The 22472-nt window shown below is 38.9% G+C and overlaps 2 protein-coding genes across 2 annotated transcripts in view; one reads left to right on the top strand and one right to left on the bottom strand.

Annotated features, from left to right (window-relative positions):
- Positions 1–94: 94 nt before the first annotated feature.
- Positions 95–13231, bottom strand: LOC134672122 (minor histocompatibility antigen H13). The gene is made up of 6 exons (XM_063530035.1): positions 12944–13231; positions 9427–9608; positions 7442–7763; positions 4728–4911; positions 2855–3164; positions 95–2502 (listed from the first exon to the last, which is right to left on the bottom strand). Exons 1-6 carry the CDS (start codon positions 13133–13135, stop codon positions 2445–2447), a joined length of 1248 nt encoding a protein of 415 aa, XP_063386105.1. The 5' UTR covers positions 13136–13231; the 3' UTR covers positions 95–2444.
- A 133-nt stretch (positions 13232–13364) lies between these two features.
- The window catches only part of LOC134672068 (WD repeat-containing protein CG11141), a 38887-nt gene continuing 29779 nt past the window's right edge, over positions 13365–22472 (top strand). The window contains exons 1-2 of the mRNA XM_063529970.1: positions 13365–13721; positions 21714–21877. Of these exons, the coding sequence (XP_063386040.1) occupies positions 13497–13721; positions 21714–21877 (389 nt within the window). The 5' untranslated portion in view covers positions 13365–13496. The remainder of the gene's footprint in view (positions 13722–21713; positions 21878–22472) is intronic.

Genomic DNA, 22472 nt, shown 5'->3' with positions numbered 1-22472 from the left:
CTCCATTTGACTCTATCCAGGGCCGCCTCCTTGATTTCCTTATACGACATTACAGCTACCTTTTCTTTTATTTATTAAAATAAAAGTCATAAAATATATTGACGTATTTTATTACATTTCATCATTCGGCGATCCGTCACCTCACGCTTACATCCGTCTGGAATTCTTAGAGTCCATAAAAAGGCCAAAAATATTCACATTTATCATAATATATACTGTGTAAGTACGTCCTTACAGTCAAACTATACATTATTCTAGAGGCGTGCGTGTAACGAAACATCTCGGAATGTTGTCAGCACTGATTCGCCGCGTGGTTTTTTTTATAAATTAGATTTTTTTTCGAAAACGCATCCTCAGGGTTGCCAGTGCGAAGAATACATTTCAAAAGAAATATAGTCAGACCGCAGCAAAAAGTCTGCAGCGATTTTGATAGCCCACGCAGTGCAAGTGTCATTTTAAACGTCAAACTTCTATGAAATTATGACGTATACATAACACTTACACTGCGTGGGCTATCAAATCCGCTGCAGACTTTGTTTGGTGCGACTTCTATAAGATTGTGACTATTGGTAACTCCCAAAATACAAAAATAATATATATTATAATTTGAAAACTAGATTCGTAACAAAAATAAACTTATAAATCTAATTGCATTTGCACATGGAAACAACACAAAAGTATAATTTCGTTAACAAAGAAATGTTTCACAGTTTATTTATCCATGTCTTGTCTCTTCCTTGCATCTAACAGAAAGAAAGAGATAAAACTATTTAATATTTATAAATAAGACGTGTATAAACAGATTATAAAATTTATAAATCAAGGATATAGAAAAGTGTACACAGCAGGGAAACACCAAGTTACATTTATTACAACCTATAAGTAAATTATGCATATAGCACGGGCTATAGGTATATTCCCTTCCCTTAGCCTTAACATACTCCCACACTGGAAGATATTATGCGGAAGATGACCAGCCTCGTCCCACTATTGGGCAGATCCAATATTGTTATTTTTTTTAAGTTTTCTATAAAGAACAGTGGCAGTGTATCAATTTTTTATATAGCCTGTCCACTACTGCAAGTGGCAAAAAAATGCCGCTGCGTCCTTTAATGGACTTCTAAATTTTATTATAGGTACTCAATATTATCCGCAAATGGGCAAATATTATTTCGACATTAGATGATTTTAAACTGTCATAATATTCAGTTTAGGACGGGCTCATGTTATAAATTATAATTAATGTCACATATCTCGGTCAGGTTTTGAACCTGGTATCATCAAATGCAATATTTTATAAATTGGCCCAAGAGCCAAGTGAATTCATACATAACTTTTTTAAGAGGCTGTACATATATACGTAACAGTAGCCATTTTAACTTCATAGAAGCCTAAATATTTCAATTTTATACCTTGTTAGTAGTTTAAGATCCAATTTACAAGAGTTAAGGAAGACTTAAACCCTTATTGTGTAGACATTTTATTTTTAACAAGTCTTCACATAGAACGTGTTTGTAAAAAAAAATCACAACACAGTCAAACAAAATGCAGTTAGGTTATACAGGGTGCTTCCTGTCACAGGAGCAATAAATTAAACTAAAGGCTGTACTCCTCAACCTGACCAACATTTGTTCAGCAACTTTTAAAAAATATGAATCCTTTAGACTTCCTCTTTTTCATACAAAATAAATATTGCCTTCAATGTACGCTGACATCAGTGTGTTTGACGTTATTTGTCACGCTTTTAACATAACAAAATTTGCAATACATTGCGTCTTAGAATAAACTTTAAAGTGTAATAAAAATCAAAACATGAGTTATTTTCAAAAGTTGCTGAACAAATGTTGGTTAGTTTGAGGAGTACAGCCTACAGTTTAATTTATTGCTCCTGTTACAGAAAACACACTGTATATATGCGCTCACATACTATTAAATGTGACCTGTCAATGTTTCGAATCAAAAGCACGCATTTACATAACCATAAAGTCATTTTTGCTACTCGCAAAACATGTTTCATATTTTTTAACGTGGCAACACCACAAATGACAAAATTCAGATACATAAAGTACTAGGATAAAGCGGTTACTACACGGTCGACAACTACGCTTCCGACCCGACCTCGGTAGTTCCGACCGAATAGTAAAGACGATTTGCCAAATTGTGTTGCGAACCGACCAAGTACTGACCTTGGACCGTCGGAATCTTGGTTGCCAGCCAGGTGGGGCTTGAATTACAAATATTACATTCTGGAAAGTTAACGTTATAAATCGATTATGACTCCGATCAGCTAGTGGCATTAAACTTTGTGCATTGAAATTCCTAATATTTTGCATTGTTAACAGTATGTACACATGTACCGTATTCCGTGGTTGTATGCTACACTCTACAGTGACCTTGTACGAGGCCTGGTACTGGCTGTGCGCTTGCGTCATGTTTAGTGCTTCTTACTCAGTCTTCTTCGCCTTGGTGTCTTCCTCTACGAGGGCTGGCTGGTCTTCATAGCTGAGGAAAAAATATACAATTATCCTCTAGCCGCTCAGACATCAAAACTTACCAAGGCTTTTACAATTTTGACTTGTCAAAATAAAGATTCAAATTAGAATGGAACAGGAGACCTTTCTATAGGCCCCTGGGCGGCTAGAGGGTATAGGTATGTATGTATTTATTAATAGTTATTTACGATACAAATACGAAAAATAGGGAGTATTTGAAGACACGTGTTTGCGAATTACCTATTCGTTTCGTTTTTATAGTACATATGACCCTTTAAATTTCATTTCATGTTGTTTGTCGTTTTCATGTTTCTCTCGATATTGAATTGTACACTAGACGATTAGAAAAATGGGTAACTCACTTGAACAGCGCATGTATATCGCCGCGCAGCAACGCGAGCGCGAGCGGCGTGCCCAAACACGCCGGGACCAAGTACAGCAGCGCCGGCTGAGCGTGCTTAAACACGTGCATCACCAGGATCGTCGCCAGCAGGCCCAGGATGTACGCGGAGAAGGTGGCGCGGAAGTAGAACTCGGAGCCGCGCTTGAGGCTCTTGTCGAAGCGGAGCAGGAGCGCGATGAAGATGCCAGGGACGACGATGTCGCCGAGCCCGAGCATCGCGAAGTTGGACGCGTTCAGACCGTTCACTAGCAGGTCTTGGGGGAACACCACTGTGGACAAATAACTTTATTTTATTGCACAATAAAAATAAGTACAAATGGCGGACTTGTCGCTTTTTTTTCAAATTTAATTTCCAAAATATCGATCCTAGAAGAAAAATTGTGAGGACCAAACTTGTAGATAATCAAATTTCCTACATTTTTTGTCCTCACGGTTTTACTGTAAAATCAAAAATGGCCGAGTTATTCAAGAAAAACCGTTTTTCGAATATACGCAAGAGCCTGATTCAGTCTACTATTTGAATTTACACTCCCAGTGAGCCCCCGGAGAGACCTACGAAAAAAAATTCCAAGAACTAATTATTCACTGGTAGGGTCGGTTTTTTGGATATACTTAATGACTGAACTATTAATGCCCTAAGTCCCTTAAGGTATTCTCTACCACCAACCCGCATACGCATACGCATGGACTGCCAGCAACTCGCCAGGCGGACGATCTGTTTGTAGTCGCTTCTCGCTACATAGGAGTTTTCACATGTTATCAGCTACGCTCGTATCGGTGGCACTGAACTGATAACATGGTAGAGGCCTGTAATAGGGTACTTTCCTACTAGTCAATCAACTTCTTTTTTCGAACAGTCAAACGATATCTATGCCTTATCTATGTTTACCTTTAAACGAGCAATTCTTGTTTATTTATATGTATATTTATGTATATCACGCGGAAACGGCTCTATTGATTTCGATGAAATTTGCTATATGGGGTTTTTAGGGGCTATTAATCGATCTAGCTAGGTCTTATCTCTGGGAAAACGCGCATTTTGAGTTTTTATGTTTTGTTATTGGAATTTATATGAAAACTCTTTTTCTTTTTATATGAAAAAGCGCAGCGTAGGACGTCCACCCACAATATGGACAGACGACCTTGTTAAGGTCGCCGGAAGACGCTGGATGCGGGTCGCTTCCAACCGGCACGTATGAAGATCCAAGGGGGAGGCCTATGTTCAGCAGTGGACGTCTTATGGCTGAGATAATGATGATGATGATGATATGAAAACTGCATAAGTGACGTCACGGTCAAATTACCTACATTTTTAGTTTTATCCAGCCGATCACCACATACTTATAGGAGACCTGCACAGTAAGTCTCGTTTGTTGATATCAAATCAAATATCATTTATCATCAGGCAACTAAAGCCCATAGATACATACCTTACAAACTAACATACATACAATAATAACAAACACGACATATACAAACAAACAACATGATAACAAACTCACGTTTGATGGGAGCCTCGAAGGACTTGGCCACGGTGACCATGACATTGGTCCCGAACACCCAGAAGATGTCGTACAGGAACAGTCCGCAGAGCAGAATGCAGCCGGTGACTACGTTGTTGAGGTGGAGCAACTCCACTCCGTTGGTTGATATGGTAACAAACTCACGTTTGATGGGAGCCTCGAAGGACTTTGCCACAGTGACCATGACATTGGTGCCAAACACCCAGAAGATGTCTTACAGGAACAGTCCGCAGAGCAGAATGCAGCCGGTGACAATGTTGTTGAGGTGGAGCAACTCCACTCCGTTGGTTGGTATGATAACAAACTCACGTTTGATGGGAGCCTCGAAGGACTTGGCCACGGTGACCATGACATTGGTCCCGAACACCCAGAAGATGTCGTACAGGAACAGTCCGCAGAGCAGGATGCAGCCGGTGACCACGTTGTTTAGGTGGAGAAGTTCCACTCCGTTGATGGCAAAGGCGATCCCGAAGAGGTTGTTTGCGATCCAGTGCTGCAGACAATTGAAAATGATATGTGATTTAATAAAAATGTAATAAAACACATGATTTTTAGGGTTCCGTCCGTGCCCAAAGGGTAAAAACTGCACCCTATTACTAAGACTCCACTGTCCGTCTGTCTGTCTGTCCGTCCGTCTGTCTGTCACCAGGCTGTATCTCATGAATCGTGATAGCTATTACAGTTGAAATTATTAGTACAGTTGAAATTTTCACAGATGATGTATTTCTGTTGCTGCTATAACAACAAATACTAAAAACAGAATAAAACAAATATTTAAGTGGAGCTCCCATATTCCATATTCATATTTGTTTGCATAAAAAGTTTTTTCTACTCGGGTACTTTTATCTGTCATTTACATAGTCACGAAAGAACATATAAGGGTATACATTATTAATACTCCTTAAAAGTCTATAGTCTATTGCCCAAAAAAGCACTTGTGTCGTTTTAGAGACATTACGATACGGTAAGCTAGTGCAGGGTAGCAGGTGCCACATACCGGTACATTGCTACCAACGTGACAAACGATTGAATGCATACGGTTTTTATTAAAAAAGAAACAAATTTGTACTGAGTTCATTGCTACCAACATAATAAAAAAATACTTTTATACCCTACAGCATCACCCTGGTGCGGTGCGGTAGTGTGTAACGGCTTTAAAAAAAACATAACCATAGACATTACTCGTTTGTTTCTCGATTCCCGCCTTTCCCGGTAATTTCTTGTTCTTTGAGTACTTTGCGTTACTATTTGTTTTGCGTTCATAAAAAGTGTTGAAAATGGACAAAGAGGAGTACATTGTTTCTACACCTGAAGAAATATCCGCTGCAGCACAAGCAGCGACCTAAAATTTGTTGCCTAAGTACTAAATCTCAGCACCTATACGACAAATCTAAAGCCCCCTCCAGACTATGTGCGTGAATCGCGCCGCGACGTCGCGGAGCGAACATATCACGAAGTTGACGTATGACTCCACACTCGCACACTTCACGGCGATTTCGCAGTTTGGTTTGCGGCAAGATGGCGGAAAAGCATCAGCTGATCGAGTTTAACTGTTAGTTATCTATGGCATCATACGTGATTTAGCTGTTTTTCCATTTTGATTTCTTGTGAAACCGTAAAATATAGCTGCTTAATGTAATATAATCATAATATAATTAATATTTATCTGGCCACAGAAGAGCCATAATAGTGTGTAATGTGGAGTCTTGCAAGTTCGCGCTTCGCGTCTCCTTTGACGCGGGCCGAAATACCGACGAAAAACGGAGAACAAGGCGCGAAGACGTGAACAATCTGCGAAATCGACGCCACACTTGCGTTCGCGGCTTCGCCCGCGATTCACGCGCATAGTCTGGAGGAAGCTTTATGAGAAGTGCATGGCGTGGAGATTGGAGCACAAAACTTCGTTATTCTCTGAAAACGTCTTTGGTGTATTTTCAAAGACTAATTGGAAGCACCGGATCAGATCTATCTTTTAAGCAAGGTTGGTATATGTTATAAAAATTTTTGATACACATTTTTAGGGTACACAGTACAACGAGTTATATTTATGTACATTTTATATTTTTGCATTGAAACTGAATATTATTTAACTCTCCTTTTTCTTGTTACAGGTTGCAGTAATATTTGTTATTATGGGTGCTTGTCGCAGACAAGAGCTACATACATATAGTAATACCTACTATCCAAAATTTACATTGACATTTTCATAAATAAAATTTTGTTTATATTTTTTTGTATTTTATTTAATATTGCCTACTCATAGAAAAAGCATTGTATGCAACGTTGTATAAGTAGTCAAAAAATGCTCATGGCGTATTTATTAACAATGTTCGCCTTCGGCTCACATTGTTACCCACGCCACTCACATTTTTTGACCCCTCTTATAAAACTGTTGCATAAAATACTATTAGTTACAGGTCAGGTAAAGTTACAAGTCCCATACAACAAACTATTTTTTGCTATTTTTTTGCGTAATGGACTAATGGTACGGAACCCTTCATGCGCAAGTCCGACTCGCACTTGGCCGGTTTTTACACATTATCTACTAAACGAACGTATTAAGGTTCCATTGTAGTACTTACTTTCTTGAACAGGTACCAGGCGCCCAGACATAGCGAGATGCACACACAGATGACGTCATAGCTGGTGAACTTGTAGTTGACTATATCAGCCCGCTGGTCTCGCTCGCCGCGAGTGAGGTGGATGTGGTACCAGTAACATGTACTTACTTTCTTGAACAGGTACCAGGCGCCCAGACATAGCGAGATGCACACACAGATGACATCATAGCTGGTGAACTTGTAGTTGACTATATCAGCCCGCTGGTCTCGCTCGCCGCGAGTGAAGTGGATGTGGTACCAGTAACATGTACTTACTTTCTTGAACAGGTACCAGCCGCCCAGACACAGCGAGATGCACACACAGATGACGTCATAGCTGGTTAACTTGTAGTTGACTATATCAGCCCGCTGGTCTCGCTCGCCGCGAGTGAGGTGGATGTGGTACCAGTAACATGTACTTACTTTCTTGAACAGGTACCAGGCACCCAGACACAGCGAGATGCACACACAGATGACGTCATAGCTGGTGAACCTGTAGTTGACTATATCAGCCCGCTGGTCTCGTTCGCCGCGAGTGAAGTAGATGTGGTACCAGTGACATGTACTTACTTTCTTGAACAGGTACCAGGCACCCAGACACAGCGAGATGCACACACAGATGACGTCATAGCTGGTGAACTTGTAGTTGACTATATCAGCCCGCTGGTCTCGCTCGCCGCGAGTGAAGTGGATGTGGTATGGTACGTTCGGTACCGAGGCGGGTACTAGGAACGAGATGATGGGGCTGTGGGAGAATGAAGCTTATTAGAGGGGTGTAGGCAGTGGCGGATTTGCCTTAAGGCAAAGTAGGCCCCGGCCTAGGGCGGCAAGATTTTTGGGGGCGGCAAATTGTGACAAAAAAATATCTGATGATAACAAGAAATAACTGATAATGTAGTCAATATGATGGGTGCTGAGAAAGGGGCGGCTACAAGGCCTGGGGCCTAGGGCGGCAAAGACTGCAAATCCGCCACTGGGTGTAGGGTGTAAATTTGTTTGTTAAATGGATTGTTTTGTTGGTTATTAAGAAGGTTGAAGGCAAAAAAAATTCAAATAACACTAAATATAATCAGAACAAAATATCAATATGATATAATCTTGTCTATGATTGTCAAGGGTCATTAAACTCATTAATTCTGCAATACAACTGTTAGTAGGTAGGTACTTTATTTTTTAAAGAAAATATTTCGCATTTTTAGGTAACTATACTGTAGGTACCACAACTACTATCTATATTTAGTACCTTTTTATTAAACTATAACACAAATTAATTAATATTTTGTTCTTTTGATTCGTTTTATTGTTGCGCCATAACATTGTATCCACGTAATTGCCTTATTAAAAAAAATAATGCCATTGACTTAATAAGTTTATGTTATTATTAACTGCCTCCTAGCCTACTCGGTACTAGTAGTGACCCTGCCTACGAAGCAGGAGGTCCCGGGTTCGAATCCTGGTATGGGCATTTATTTGTGTGTTCATCACAAATATTTGTTCCTGAGTTATGGATGTTTTCTATGTATATAAGTATTTATATACCTATATGTGTTTATTATATATATCGTCGTCTAGTACCTACAACACCTACACCTAGTACCTACAGCCTTATTGAGCTTACTGTGGGACTAGGTCGATCTGTGAAAAAAATTGTCCTATAATATGTATTTATTTATATGTTTTTATTATGTTAGGCAAGAAACTCTCTTCAAACAAACCTTACACAATCATATTTAACTAAAGAAATATGATATAATCTTTTAACAAGATTTGTGGTTCTTGCTCTAGTATTTATAGACGGAATCTACCTGACCCAGTTACAACATAGTGAAGAATGGACCTTATTAGAAGCGTTTAGAGTTCAAATTAGGTCGGGTACCCGTTTATGTGGTGTTATAGATTTGTGAGTACTTAGATAATGCACTTAGAATGTACGTTGAATGTCTCTTCAGTATTAGAAATTGAAAAATATCTGATTATATAATTTTTCTTTTTATGGCTCCTGTACACGATGGGCCAACGCCGGCCACTCCAAGGGACGCATTTATGCGTTAGAGGGAGCAAGTGATATTGCTATCTCATTCTACCGCATGGCTGCGTCCCTTCGAGTGGCCGGCGTTATCGTGTCTGTAGAGGAGCCATTAAACATAAATTAAATTTATTTAAGACCAACAAAGGATCAATTTCGTTAGTGACACATTTTAATCTTACAACTAATGCAACCAACTAATATAATTATAATTAATGCCATTAACTAGGTGCAACCGGTATTCGGTCGAATAGTAGGCAACATTCGGCTGAAGACCGAATGTTCGGCAAAATAGCCGAATACCGAATAGATGCCGAATATTCGTGGCATCTCTAGTAGATGCAATCATTGGAAATACTGTTGGTTATTATACCATACTAACCTCAACAGATGGCTCAGAGCCAGCACTCCAAGGAAGAAGAAGTACCCAGTGAGCAGCAGATTGATGTACTCCTTGGAGAAGATCTGGAAGAACACGTAGAGAGCGAAGAGCGCGCACGACGCGATGAGAGGGAACATCAGTGCGTCCTTGTTTGACATCGTCTCGGCGCGCTCGCCTGATTCCTGCGAATGTTTTCATGTATAAAATAATAATGTGATTCTATTAAATAGAAATAATGTGCTGTAATGTAAAATACTTCTATTTTATCAATAAAAGTTTGATTGAATGAAGCACAATTTTATTATAGATATGATGGGACTGTTCGCTTTGGGTGAGTCTTGGTAGAGCGGTGGGCGCTTTTTAGAGTCGCGATTTGGAATCTCTTTAGAAATTCTTAATTCTTTGACCGTTAAAGACCTCAACCGACGCGCGCGGCTTACAGCCCAAAATCAAACTTCGTGCGTTCTGACATAGTTCACGATGATGCGCCGCGCACGATACGCGTTGCATTCTAATGGTTAAAATCTTAAAATGAATTGAATTTGTTAGAAGACATGCTAAAAGAAAAAAAATCACAGAATGAGCAAAATATAAAGAAACATTCCTAATTAGCTAGTTACTTTTTTTAGTTACAGTGGAGTGAAGTTACAGTAATCTTACTAACTTAAGAGAAAAACTGTTACAAACAGTACGTGTTAACAGTTGTATTTTAATGTGATCCACAAATGATTTGACCATTGTTAACCATTTTTCAAAAGGTTAAGAAATCCCAACCTACAAGTTTGTTAACCCTTTAATCGCCACCTTGTCGTAATGCACGAAGGTTGATATTGGACTGTAGTCACGCGCGTCAGTAGTCTTTTTTGGCGGTCAAAGGGTATCTAATCTGGACTTGATGCTTCTCATAATGAGACATGACATGAGTCACTATAGAAAAACCCAAATTGATATATTGAGTAGCTCAGGTTGACCATTTTGCATATATGTATCGTATATAATTTATATAAGCATGTCGTCAGAGGCGTTCAGAAAAACAATATTTGAAACAAAATAAATCGAATTTGGTAAGTAAATGAAAGTTTTAAAGTAATTTTTATCATATAATGTTGAATGGAAAGGAAGGAAGGAAGGGAAAAGGAAGGTTGAAGCTAAGTAAATTGTTGATGCTCCTACATATAATAAATACCAGTTCAATTTACAGTGTTATGACTACACTAGAATATACATAATAATGGAGATAAAGCTATATCTAGTCACAGATATCATTAAAGTAGAGATAATTATTCAGTGAGTAAAGTACAAGTCTCAATAATTGCTTAATAGGGCTCATTAGATTATAAGGCAATTTAATTGATTACAGACAGTTATGTACTGTTAGAAACGTACATTATCTTGTTATGAAACCTTATCATTTAGGAATAAAGTCCAAAAATGTATACAGACATAGTGCATAATTGTTTTCCTTCATATTTTCACGGAAACGTTCGTATTTGTCATGCAAATTTAGTCAACGTCAGTACTTTTTGAAGAGACTAACTGAGATAGCAAGACACGTTCGTACGTTTCCGTGAAAATACGAAGGAAAATAATTATGCAGGACATCTGTACGTAGTTACGTTAAGAGAAGCTTTTTTGGTGAACAAGAATCCCTGCTAATAATATAAAGCATAAAGCGAAAGTAACTCTGTGTGTTCCCTCTTTACACTTAAACCGCTCAACCAATTTAGACGAAATTTGGTATGAAGACTATGAAGATAGTTTGAGACCCTATGAAGGACATAGGATAGTTGTTATCATATCAAGTATGATGCATTCACATACGACAAAGACAGACTAAGCAAGTGTCATACATATTTTATTATTATTTAAGCCTTTATTTTTCCTTAAATAGTATTTCATTAAGAAGTTTTCTGTTAATATTGTTGTTTATTTTACTATATTAAGGACCCCTTTCGGGTATAGGCCTCCTCCATATCTTTCCACCTTTCTCGATCTTTTGCCATGATTAGCCAATTTTCTCCAGCTGTGGCTATGATATCCCTGGACCATCTTATTATGGGTTTTTCCGCCTTCATACATATACATCAATAAAAAATATTTGAGCTTAGAAATAAAAAGTTGAGCATTATACATCCGAGTTACAGAGACTCGGTTTTGTGCATATTCAGAATAATACAATCAAAATGAAATGCCTTATACTCATTAGTTAATGTGTTGCCTTTTAAAGGTCTAATTTCCATAATCCATTTTGATATGTAAATGTAGACAATAGACATACTAAGTTACAATTGTGTTAAAAAGGCAGGTTAAGTTTTGCAGAAATTCATAGATGATCGTATATTATTGTATCTGTTAACTTTGTAATCCTTAGGTGTGCATATGTTTAATTACATTTATGATATATGTACATCATTAAATCATATGTCATATGTCTTAATTTAATGATTTAATATGATATGAGAAAAAACTGATAAATGGACCAGGATGATAACAGAATGGTAGCCAAGAGGCTGTGAAAGGAACCAGTGTGGCCAATGGAAACGCTGGGAAGATGACCTCAAAAAAGTGGCCGGCCCAGGATGGAGTACACTTGCAAGAGAAATGGCAATATTTAGAGGAGGCCTTTGTCGAATGACAACCTGTTGTTACAAAACCTAATTGTCGGAAAAGAAATACTTAATATTATTATCACTGTAGAGCAGCAATTAAGGCTTATTTTTTTATTACACATCATTAAAATGTACTATGCAATAAAATGGTAATAAAAATATAGTGGAGGTAAAAGAGAAACATAACTGTAGTACTGATATGAATAATGTTATGGAAAAGTGGAATAAATTTACCATGACATTACATGGCTGCATAAAAATTCCCACTGAGAAAAACTAACTTTATGTACAATAGAGTGAATTGCAAAAAATACATAGTTAACCACCTGTAATTAGTCTAAAGTTAATTGATTCCATTGTGTTATGACAGTTAAGGTATTTAAGTTTGATGCATGAAAGTGTGTTAGTGTATGCTATAGACTTATATGTGTCCGAATTAAATACAATAAATACAATTTACATAGTTAATTTTCATAACACAAATGAATCAATTAAGTTAAGTTAAGACTAATCACAGCTTAACTGCGCTTAATTACGTACAACTTTTTTGCAATTCACTCAATACCTATTGTAGGCCTAGGTAATAAGAAAAATTATAAATTACTCAACTGATGGACAATTAAGTTAAGATATATTTTGCAAGTATGATGAAGTACATGATATTATCATTCAAGTTCTAAAAATGTCCAATATATGTGTTAGTGGGCGTATGTGGGTTCAGAGCTATATTTAACAAAGATATGACGTTCTGGAGTTATTTACGCGGAGTCCGCATAAACAAGCGTGAGCCAGCATATGCCACGGGGCCAAGACCGCCAACGTGCGATGACCTGATTGGACCTCAAATAAACATAGTGAAAGTGTCATAAAATCACAATATATCACATAATGGATTCATCAAAACTCACCTTTTGCTCCTTAAGGTACTTCACTGAACGAAATGAACCGAAAAATATCGGCAAAATAGCCATAATAACTAAACTTAAGTAGGCAATCGCGACGCCCTCAATACTCGATGGTGGCCGGTCTGTAACATTTTTCACTGCTTCTCTCACACCCTCCTCGATGTTTATAGGAATTTCAGTCGCCGTATCAGCCATTTCGTGTGATTACTTTGAATTAAAATAAGTTATGAGCTGGGACCTTGAGGGTGCTCCAGCTTGACAAGAAAATGACAAGTGTACAGTTTGGTTGGCAATGTTGGCCTCATTGGCTTAGGGCGTTCAATAAAACCGGTTCTGACCGATTTACTTATAATTTAACGCTGGCAACCGAAACATCGGCGGTATGTTGGTAGTACTGTTCAAAAACGTCACCGTCAGTGTCAAACCCAGTCTTCGACTGTGCAGTACGGAGTTTCTTTTAATAAATAATATAAGACAAGTAGTCAAAGCTAAGATGATAATTTGCACATGTTTGCTTAGTTCTTTGCCATATCAGTGAAGCAATAATCTAGTCATAATGGAAGTAACGAGTGGCGCTGAAGATGCGTTTGTGCGCGAATGGACACCTTGCACTCATATTTTGAATTTAATTCCACCTCGTATTTCTACGGGTATATTTTCTAGTGAACTGTGTCTAACTTGTGTGGACGCTGTGAGTGACTACATAGCGCTGGGCACGAACGTGGGTTTAGTGTACTGGTACGACAGGAAAAAGGGCAATATCCAGAGGCTTCGATGCGAGGTAAGTTCGGGTAAACAACACCCATATGCTGCGTTTTACTTTCATTGACCTTGTGCCGCTTTCACTAATATTGAATTCCACGCGCATAATGTATAAACAGGTAATAACAAACAGCAAAATCGATATTCCATGAATGCTTCATGATATAATCTAATTTGAATAATTTATTTCGTCCTGCCTTTAAAGTCTACCTAACCGAGGTTGATGCAATCATTATCTGCTACAGAGTCTTATCTTTTTTGTGTTTATTTCACAACTCGAATGCTTTATTGTGCAAAAAGTTATGTATTAGTTTTTGTTGCAAGTAACTTACCAAGGTGACCTTAAATATATACATTTATAATAACAGAATTTTCAACATTTTCAATAGTCATTTGCATTTGGTACAGAATAACACCAGTAGTGTTGTAATACTTGAAATAGGACCCTTGTAATAAAGAAATTTCTGAACCTACAAAACATTATAAATACAAAAAGGGGTCATCCATTAATTACGTCACACGAATTTCTAGGTTTTTTGACCCCTCCCCCCCTCCTTGTCACACTTGGTCACATTTGGCAAACCCCTCCCCCCTAGTGTGATGTCACATTTTTTCTACGGAATCGTCAAATCGAATTAAGTAAGTACCTAAGTATTATTAATATTTTATCAAAATATTTTTGACGATATATATATTAGTAATTTTATAACCCAAAACTGCTTAGGAAAGAAAATTAAACGAATAAAAACGATTATCGTTTTGAAAACTTGTTATTTAAATGTACAGCGATTAAAATAATTTAAATAAATTTTCGGTTACTGATGAAGTTAAAGTGACGTCACAAAGTTTGTGTCTCCCCCCTCCCCCATGTCACAATATGTCACATTTTCTTGACCCCCTCCCTCCCCCTATAATAAATAAAAATAAAATAAAATAGCCTTTTATTTCTTGCAATTTGACATTTTAGAATAGTTTTTAAAGTTAATATTTAGCAAGAACCCCGTCTTCGCAGGTGAAGGAATGATGTAATTAATGGATGACCCCAAATCACTAGATTTTTCTTTAAGTTAAAGAAAGTAAACCTCCATTTCATGTTTGTTTCTTAATACTGAAAGAAATATTATATATAGTTAAAAGACCCCAGTTGATGAGTTGTAGAAACCTATGATATAATACAATAAGTTTGTTGCAGTAAAGTAACAGTTAGTTAAGAGTGCTATACAGAGTGGTTACATTTCGGGGTTGAGCGAGTTTAGGTATTTTACGCGCTGCGGCAGGCCGTGCGAGCTTAGTATTCCGATCCCTTCTACCACACTCGCACTACAATGATGGATTAAACATTCTTGATCCTTCGCGAAGCATATTGAAACCAACCATAACAACACTAACTGTACTTAACTTATAAAGTCCTAAAACTGTTATTTGGTAAGTACGAAAATACTAAATGCAGTGCAAATGTACATAGGGGCTGTTCATAAATTACGTCATCTATTTTTGACCCCCCCATCCCTCAAATCATCCATAAATCATGCTTCGGATGACTCTGTTTCCTCCTACGTCATGCTACCATCATCCGATGTCCAGACCCCCCCTCCTCCCATTTCAAAATCGATATCTGAGATGCCCAAAGGTTTCGAAACTTGTTTCCGAGGGAAATATTGAGAGATGTCCTTTTTTGGGACATTTCTAGAAATTACCCGATTGCGTTTAAAATCGATATCTGAGGTAAACAGAGGTTTCTAAACATTTTTTCAACTGCAATATTGAAAGGTGTCCTGTTTTGGGACATTTTAGTGACATTCTTTGAAAGTGACTGATTGCATTCAAAATCGATATCTGAGGTGCAAAATATGGTTTCAACGGCAATATTTAGATTCTACACTTTAGCCGCGTACTTACTTTACTACCTGCATTACGCCACCCTGCTGAAAAAAGGTCATTTCTCGGTATTGCCGTCAGAAACATGTTTCAAAACCTTTGGGCACCTCAGATATCGATTTTGAACGCAATCGGTTAATTGGAAGAAATGTCCCATAAATGTCCAGAAAAAAAGGAAACTCCGTCTGTATTGCCGTCGGAAACATGTTACGGAACCTTTGGAAATCGCAGACATCGTTTTAAAGTGCCAACGATCAATTTTAAAAAATGTCCTGAAATGGAAGGGACATCCTTCAATACTGACGTCAGAAACATTTTTCGGGACCTATGGTCGACATCGATTACGAATATGAACGTAATTGGCCAATTTCGAAAAATGTCCCTAAAAGGGACATCAGTCAATACTGACATCAGGAACATGTTTTCGAACCTCTGGGAACCTCAGATATCGACTTTAAGTCCAGTAAGTAAGTCCCTAAAAAGGACACCTTTGAAAACTAATCTTAGGGAAGGGAAAGGGACCCTAGGTTAATCTAGATTGAGAATTGATTTAATCCGAATTGAGGATTGATGCGTTAATTCCAATTGATTCAATCGGATTGACGCGTCAATCAGAATTAAATCAATTCGAATTGATCAACTCGGATTGACGCGTCAATTCGATTGATCAATTCGGATTGACGCGTCAATTCGATTGATCAATTCGGATTGATCAATTCGGATTGACGCGTCAATTCGATTGATCAATCCGGATTGATTTAGTTCAAATTGATGCCAACACTGCATGATAGACAGGTACCCGTCGCCACCTTCGAGCTCCATCATCAGATCCTGAGTACTATCTTGTGTCAAAGATCTTGTTGAGATGAATAAAACGTGCCTAAACACGAAGTGGTTCAGTTACATGATAGACTGGTACCCGTGGCCACCTTTCAGCTCCATAATCAAACCTTGTGTATCTTCAGTGTCAAAGATCTTGTTGAGACTAATCAAACGAGCCCAAACACGAAGTGGTTTAGTTGCATGGTTGATTGGTACCGGTGACCACCTTCCGGCTCCATCATCAGACCCTGAGTACTATCTTGTGTCAAAGATCTTGTTGAGACGAATAAAACGAACCTAAACACGAAGTGGTTTCGTTGCACGGTTGATTGGTACCGGTGACCACCTTCCGGCTCCATCATCAGACCCTGAGTACTATCTTGTGTCAAAGATCTTGTTGAGACAAATAAAACGAGCCTAAACACGAAGTGGTTTAGTTGCATGGTTGATTGGTACCGGTGACCACCTTCCGGCTCCATCATCAGACCCTGAGTACTATCTTGTGTCAAAGATCTTGTTGAGACGAATCAAACGAGCCCAAACACGAAGTGGTTTAGTTGCATGGTTGATTGGTACCGGTGACCACCTTCCGGCTCCATCATCAGACCCTGAGTACTATCTTGTGTCAAAGATCTTGTTGAGACAAATAAAACGAGCCTAAACACGAAGTGGTTTAGTTGCATGGTTGATTGGTACCGGTGACCACCTTCCGGCTCCATCATCAGACCCTGAGTACTATCTTGTGTCAAAGATCTTGTTGAGACGAATCAAACGAGCCCAAACACGAAGTGGTTTAGTTGCATGGTTGATTGGTACCGGTGACCACCTTCCGGCTCCATCATCAGACCCTGAGTACTATCTTGTGTCAAAGATCTTGTTGAGACGAATAAAACGAACCTAAACACGAAGTGGTTTCGTTGCACGGTTGATTGGTACCGGTGACCACCTTCCGGCTCCATCATCAGACCCTGAGTACTATCTTGTGTCAAAGATCTTGTTGAGACAAATAAAACGAGCCTAAACACGAAGTGGTTTAGTTGCATGGTTGATTGGTACCGGTGACCACCTTCCGGCTCCATCATCAGACCCTGAGTACTATCTTGTGTCAAAGATCTTGTTGAGACGAATCAAACGAGCCCAAACACGAAGTGGTTTAGTTGCATGGTTGATTGGTACCGGTGACCACCTTCCGGCTCCATCATCAGACCCTGAGTACTATCTTGTGTCAAAGATCTTGTTGAGACGAATTAAACGAGCCCAAACACGAAATGGTTTAGTTGCATGGTTGATTAGTACCGGTGACCACATTCCGGCTCCATCATCAGACCCTGAGTACTATCTTGTGTCAAAGATCTTGTTGAGACGAATAAAACGAGCCTAAACACGAAGTGGTTTAGTTGCATGGTTGATTGGTACTGGTGACCACCTTCCGGCTCCATCATCAGACCCTGAGTACTATCTTGTGTCAAAGATCTTGTTGAGACAAATAAAACGAGCCTAAACACGAAGTGGTTTAGTTGCATGGTTGATTGGTACCGGTGACCACCTTCCGGCTCCATCATCAGACCCTGAGTACTATCTTGTGTCAAAGATCTTGTTGAGACGAATCAAACGAGCCCAAACACGAAGTGGTTTAGTTGCATGGTTGATTGGTACCGGTGACCACCTTCCGGCTCCATCATCAGACCCTGAGTACTATCTTGTGTCAAAGATCTTGTTGAGACGAATTAAACGAGCCCAAACACGAAATGGTTTAGTTGCATGGTTGATTAGTACCGGTGACCACATTCCGGCTCCATCATCAGACCCTGAGTACTATCTTGTGTCAAAGATCTTGTTGAGACGAATAAAACGAGCCTAAACACGAAGTGGTTTAGTTGCATGGTTGATTGGTACTGGTGACCACCTTCCGGCTCCATCATCAGACCCTGAGTACTATCTTGTGTCAAAGATCTTGTTGAGACAAATAAAACGAGCCTAAACACGAAGTGGTTTAGTTGCATGGTTGATTGGTACCGGTGACCACCTTCCGGCTCCATCATCAGACCCTGAGTACTATCTTGTGTCAAAGATCTTGTTGAGACGAATCAAACGAGCCCAAACACGAAGTGGTTTAGTTGCATGGTTGATTGGTACCGGTGACCACCTTCCGGCTCCATCATCAGACCCTGAGTACTATCTTGTGTCAAAGATCTTGTTGAGACGAATTAAACGAGCCCAAACACGAAATGGTTTAGTTGCATGGTTGATTAGTACCGGTGACCACATTCCGGCTCCATCATCAGACCCTGAGTACTATCTTGTGTCAAAGATCTTGTTGAGACGAATAAAACGAGCCTAAACACGAAGTGGTTTAGTTGCATGGTTGATTGGTACTGGTGACCACCTTCCGGCTCCATCATCAGACCCTGAGTACTATCTTCAGTCAAAGATCTTGTTGAGCCGAATCAAACGAGCCCAAACACGAAGTGGTTTAGTTGCATGGTTGATTGGTACCGGTGACCACCTTCCGGCTCCATCATCAGACCCTGAGTACTATCTTCAGTCAAAGATCTTGTTGAGCCGAATCAAACGAGCCCAAACACGAAGTGGTTTAGTTGCATGGTTGATTGGTACCGGTGACCACCTTCCGGCTCCATCATCAGACCCTGAGTACTGTTTTGTGTCAAAGATCTTGTTAAGACGAAAAAAACGAGCCTAAACACGAAGTGGTTTAGTTGCATGGTTGATTGGTACCGGTGACCACCTTGCGGCTCCATCATCAGACCCTGAGTACTATCTTGTGTCAAAGATCTTGTTGAGACGAATCAAACGAGCCCAAACACGAAGTGGTTTAGTTGCATGGTTGATTGGTACCGGTGACCACCTTCCGGCTCCATCATCAGACCCTGAATACTATCTTGTGTCAAAGATCTTGTTGAGACGAATAAAACGAGCCTAAACACGAAGTGGTTTAGTTGCATGGTTGATTGGTACTGGTGACCACCTTCCGGCTCCATCATCAGACCCTGAGTACTATCTTAAGTCAAAGATCTTGTTGAGATGAATAAAACGAGCCTAAACACAAAGTGGTTTAGTTGCATGGTTGATTGGTACCGGTGACCACCTTCCGGCTCCATCATCAGACCCTGAGTACTATCTTGAGTCAAATAAATACATATAGAATGTCAGGTCGTTTCAAATATTTTTAATCCTGTCCGGTAGTTTATTAAACTGTACCATTATAAATTATAATACTATAAAAACAGTGCTAGGATCAAAGTTTCTCGTTGCGGTTTACACGCACACAGTATAGCGTTTTACACGGCGCCCGCCACACACAATGATAAAAAACCTCGTCGTCGCCGTTGAAAATGTGCGGAGCCGACCGACACACGTCCTGCCTGTACAAGCTCTGCCGCGGCACTGAGCTGGCGAGCGTGCGTCATCGGTAATATAGAGTAGTTTTCAAAAAATTGCCAAAAAATTATAGTAGAATTTCATAAACACTAATGTATACCAACAGTATAAGCAAACGTTGCAGATTGCTTGAGTATGAAAATGACTTCGATACTAAGTAGATTTTCGTAGAAATTGACACTTGTTTCGGAGAGAAAATTGAGTTCGTTTTACTTTGATTTTCTCTTTCTCAAAGATATGTAGGAAAAATATCGTTTGATATGCCTAAAGTACAGGGTATTAGTAATACAAAATAGCCAGATTTAGCAGAGTTAACTTCTCAACATTTCCAAATAAGAGCTTGCCGTTCAGTGCTTCACGGGGTTTTTCGGAAACGACCATCAGAAAAAAAATCATTACTAATTTAATAAGTCCTATTTCTAATATTTACAACGATATTTAAAAAGATAAGAAGACGCTTTTACTGGAACAAGTACTCATTGTTTCTAATAATGAGCACAAAGTCCTGAATTTCGTCGACTAGTATCATCAATTTTGCATTATTTCGACTTTTCTTGTAAGAGCGCTCTTAAGGTTTTAATAACAAAACTTCTGTGAGACACAGATATATTAAATATATTTTCCGTTACGAACAACTGACAGGCTGATATCATTGGGCAAACTTGGAATCAGTGGGCCCTTTTACTTTATAAGTACTTATTGTTATTGTTTTTAGTCTAAGTTTCGTGACGCATTGGTTTAACTGTAATGTCATGTAAACATTTTTATCAATAAAATAAATAAAATAAATTAATACTGCAGCAGTAAAGTTATAGTAAGTAAGTATTCAAATTGTATTTAAGTTGAGCCTCCGAATCTGCATTTAAAAATATCAATTTGTGTTTTATTTCCACTTGTTAATACAGATACAGGAAACTAGCTATTATAATGTCAACAAACTACACAAACATAATCAAACAAATGACTTTGTTTTTAATTGCTGATAAAAATTAATACCTATATTCTTATCTGTGCTACAAATGTGGACTATCTTGTCTGTATGTGATTTAAATGTGTAGGTGATATGAAAAAAACCCTGTTATCAATGTAGCAGTTAATTGAAAATTTGTTGGCAAAAATATGTACCCTAAATTTACCTTTAATACATAACTACTTATAATTAAATAATATAAATTGTATCATGGGATTCATGAGCGTAACATTTAGGATTAGGAATATATTATAGTATAACATTTATAATTAAATGGTTTTTTACTTATTTATTTATTATTCCCAGGGAGACTTGTGGTTTTTCTAGTTTGATTCTAATCTAATCTAATCTAATTGACCTTACGGTCATACTTGGCCTAAAGGTTAATCTTGTATACAACTGCTTGTTTTTCTCACATACTGAATATACTGTTTATCTCTGTTTATTACAAACATACTTAGGTGTAATATTATTTATCTGGTACATTGTACGCTTCATAAGAAATATAATATCATATCTAGGTGATTGTCGTTAGACCTTAACTCATTGTGATAAGGTAGCCAATCTGTTTGTGGCACAGAAACGCATTTTAATCTGTACTTCAGGAAGTTACTTTAATACGTCTTAATGACTTATGGTTACTATACAAGGTGGCTAAGCTTTCCTCCCTGGCAATGGGAGTGCAGTTATTTTTTAGCCAACCTGTATATTTGAATGTCAATCTTGGCACAAACAGAATTCAGTCAATAGGTAGGCCTCACAGAGGCGCGTCTCGAGGCAAACATACCGGACCATACTGGGCTGCTTCACGCGGCAATTTTTCGCGAGGCAGCTTCTTCTACGTGTAGGTCTAATATATAAAACACGCCGCCCAACAGTATCTGTATAATTATTGTAAAAAAGACTGTATGACTATAATCTTAAGGTGCATTATTGACGCAGGCCGCAGCGACCCCCATCACCTTCGTAAAGATCGTGAACACCGTAGACTACATGGTGGGCGCCGGCAACGCGGCGGGGCAGGTCACAGTGTTCCAAATACCCAAGGAGCACCCGGAGAACATCCCTGACACGCTGAAGCCTAAAGTAGAGCCGAAGGTCGAGAGGTAAGTAAATTAGTTTAATCTTGATTAACCCGTCGATTCCCACTGACGGGATATTATAGTATACATAGTAAGTATACGAAATGACAGTTAAAATTCTAAATTTAAAACCTCAAGATCGATTTTTGGCTGGCAAATTAGACCCCTGGAACTCCAGGAGTTAAAACAGAGCTAATCGATCTGTGGTCTGTGGGTCGCTTTGGGATCGTGAAACCACTGATGTACGGAGACCGCGAATGCTCATCATCATCATCATCATCATCATCTCAGCCATAAGACGTCCAATGCTGAACATAGGCCTCCCCCTTATGGGGGGTGAATGCCATAATCGCCACGCTTGGCAGGCGGGTTGGCGATCGCAGTCGAGTACACCGAATTTGAGGGACGCTGCTGCCCGCCCACCGTTGGATGAATGCTCGCGAACCCTAAATCGAAAAGAAAAACCGGCTAAGCGCAAGTCGGAGTCGCGCACGAAGGATTCGATTTATCAGCCCCGAAGACCCCTATATAGCAAATTTCATCGAAATCATTAGAACCGTTTCCGAGATCCCCAAAATATATAAATAAACAAGAATTGCTCGTTTAAAGGTATTAGATA

This window comes from Cydia fagiglandana, chromosome 16, assembly GCF_963556715.1.
Source record: "Cydia fagiglandana chromosome 16, ilCydFagi1.1, whole genome shotgun sequence".
In the NCBI taxonomy this organism is placed as follows: domain Eukaryota; kingdom Metazoa; phylum Arthropoda; class Insecta; order Lepidoptera; family Tortricidae; genus Cydia; species Cydia fagiglandana.
The sequence above is the reverse complement of the archived record's forward strand: the minus strand, read 5'-3'. Positions and strand labels throughout refer to the sequence as shown.

Excerpts from the sequence above, each read along its gene's own strand:
- LOC134672122 (XM_063530035.1), bottom strand. The coding sequence starts at position 13,135 with ATGGCTGATACGGCGACTGAAATTCCTATAAACATCGAGGAGGGTGTG. Across the intron at positions 4,912-7,441 it reads CCTGGTACCTGTTCAAGAAA|CACTGGATCGCAAACAACCT; the intron begins GTAAGTACATGT and ends AATTGTCTGCAG. Across the intron at positions 2,503-2,854 it reads GATATACATGCGCTGTTCAA|CTATGAAGACCAGCCAGCCC; the intron begins GTGAGTTACCCA and ends TTTTTTCCTCAG.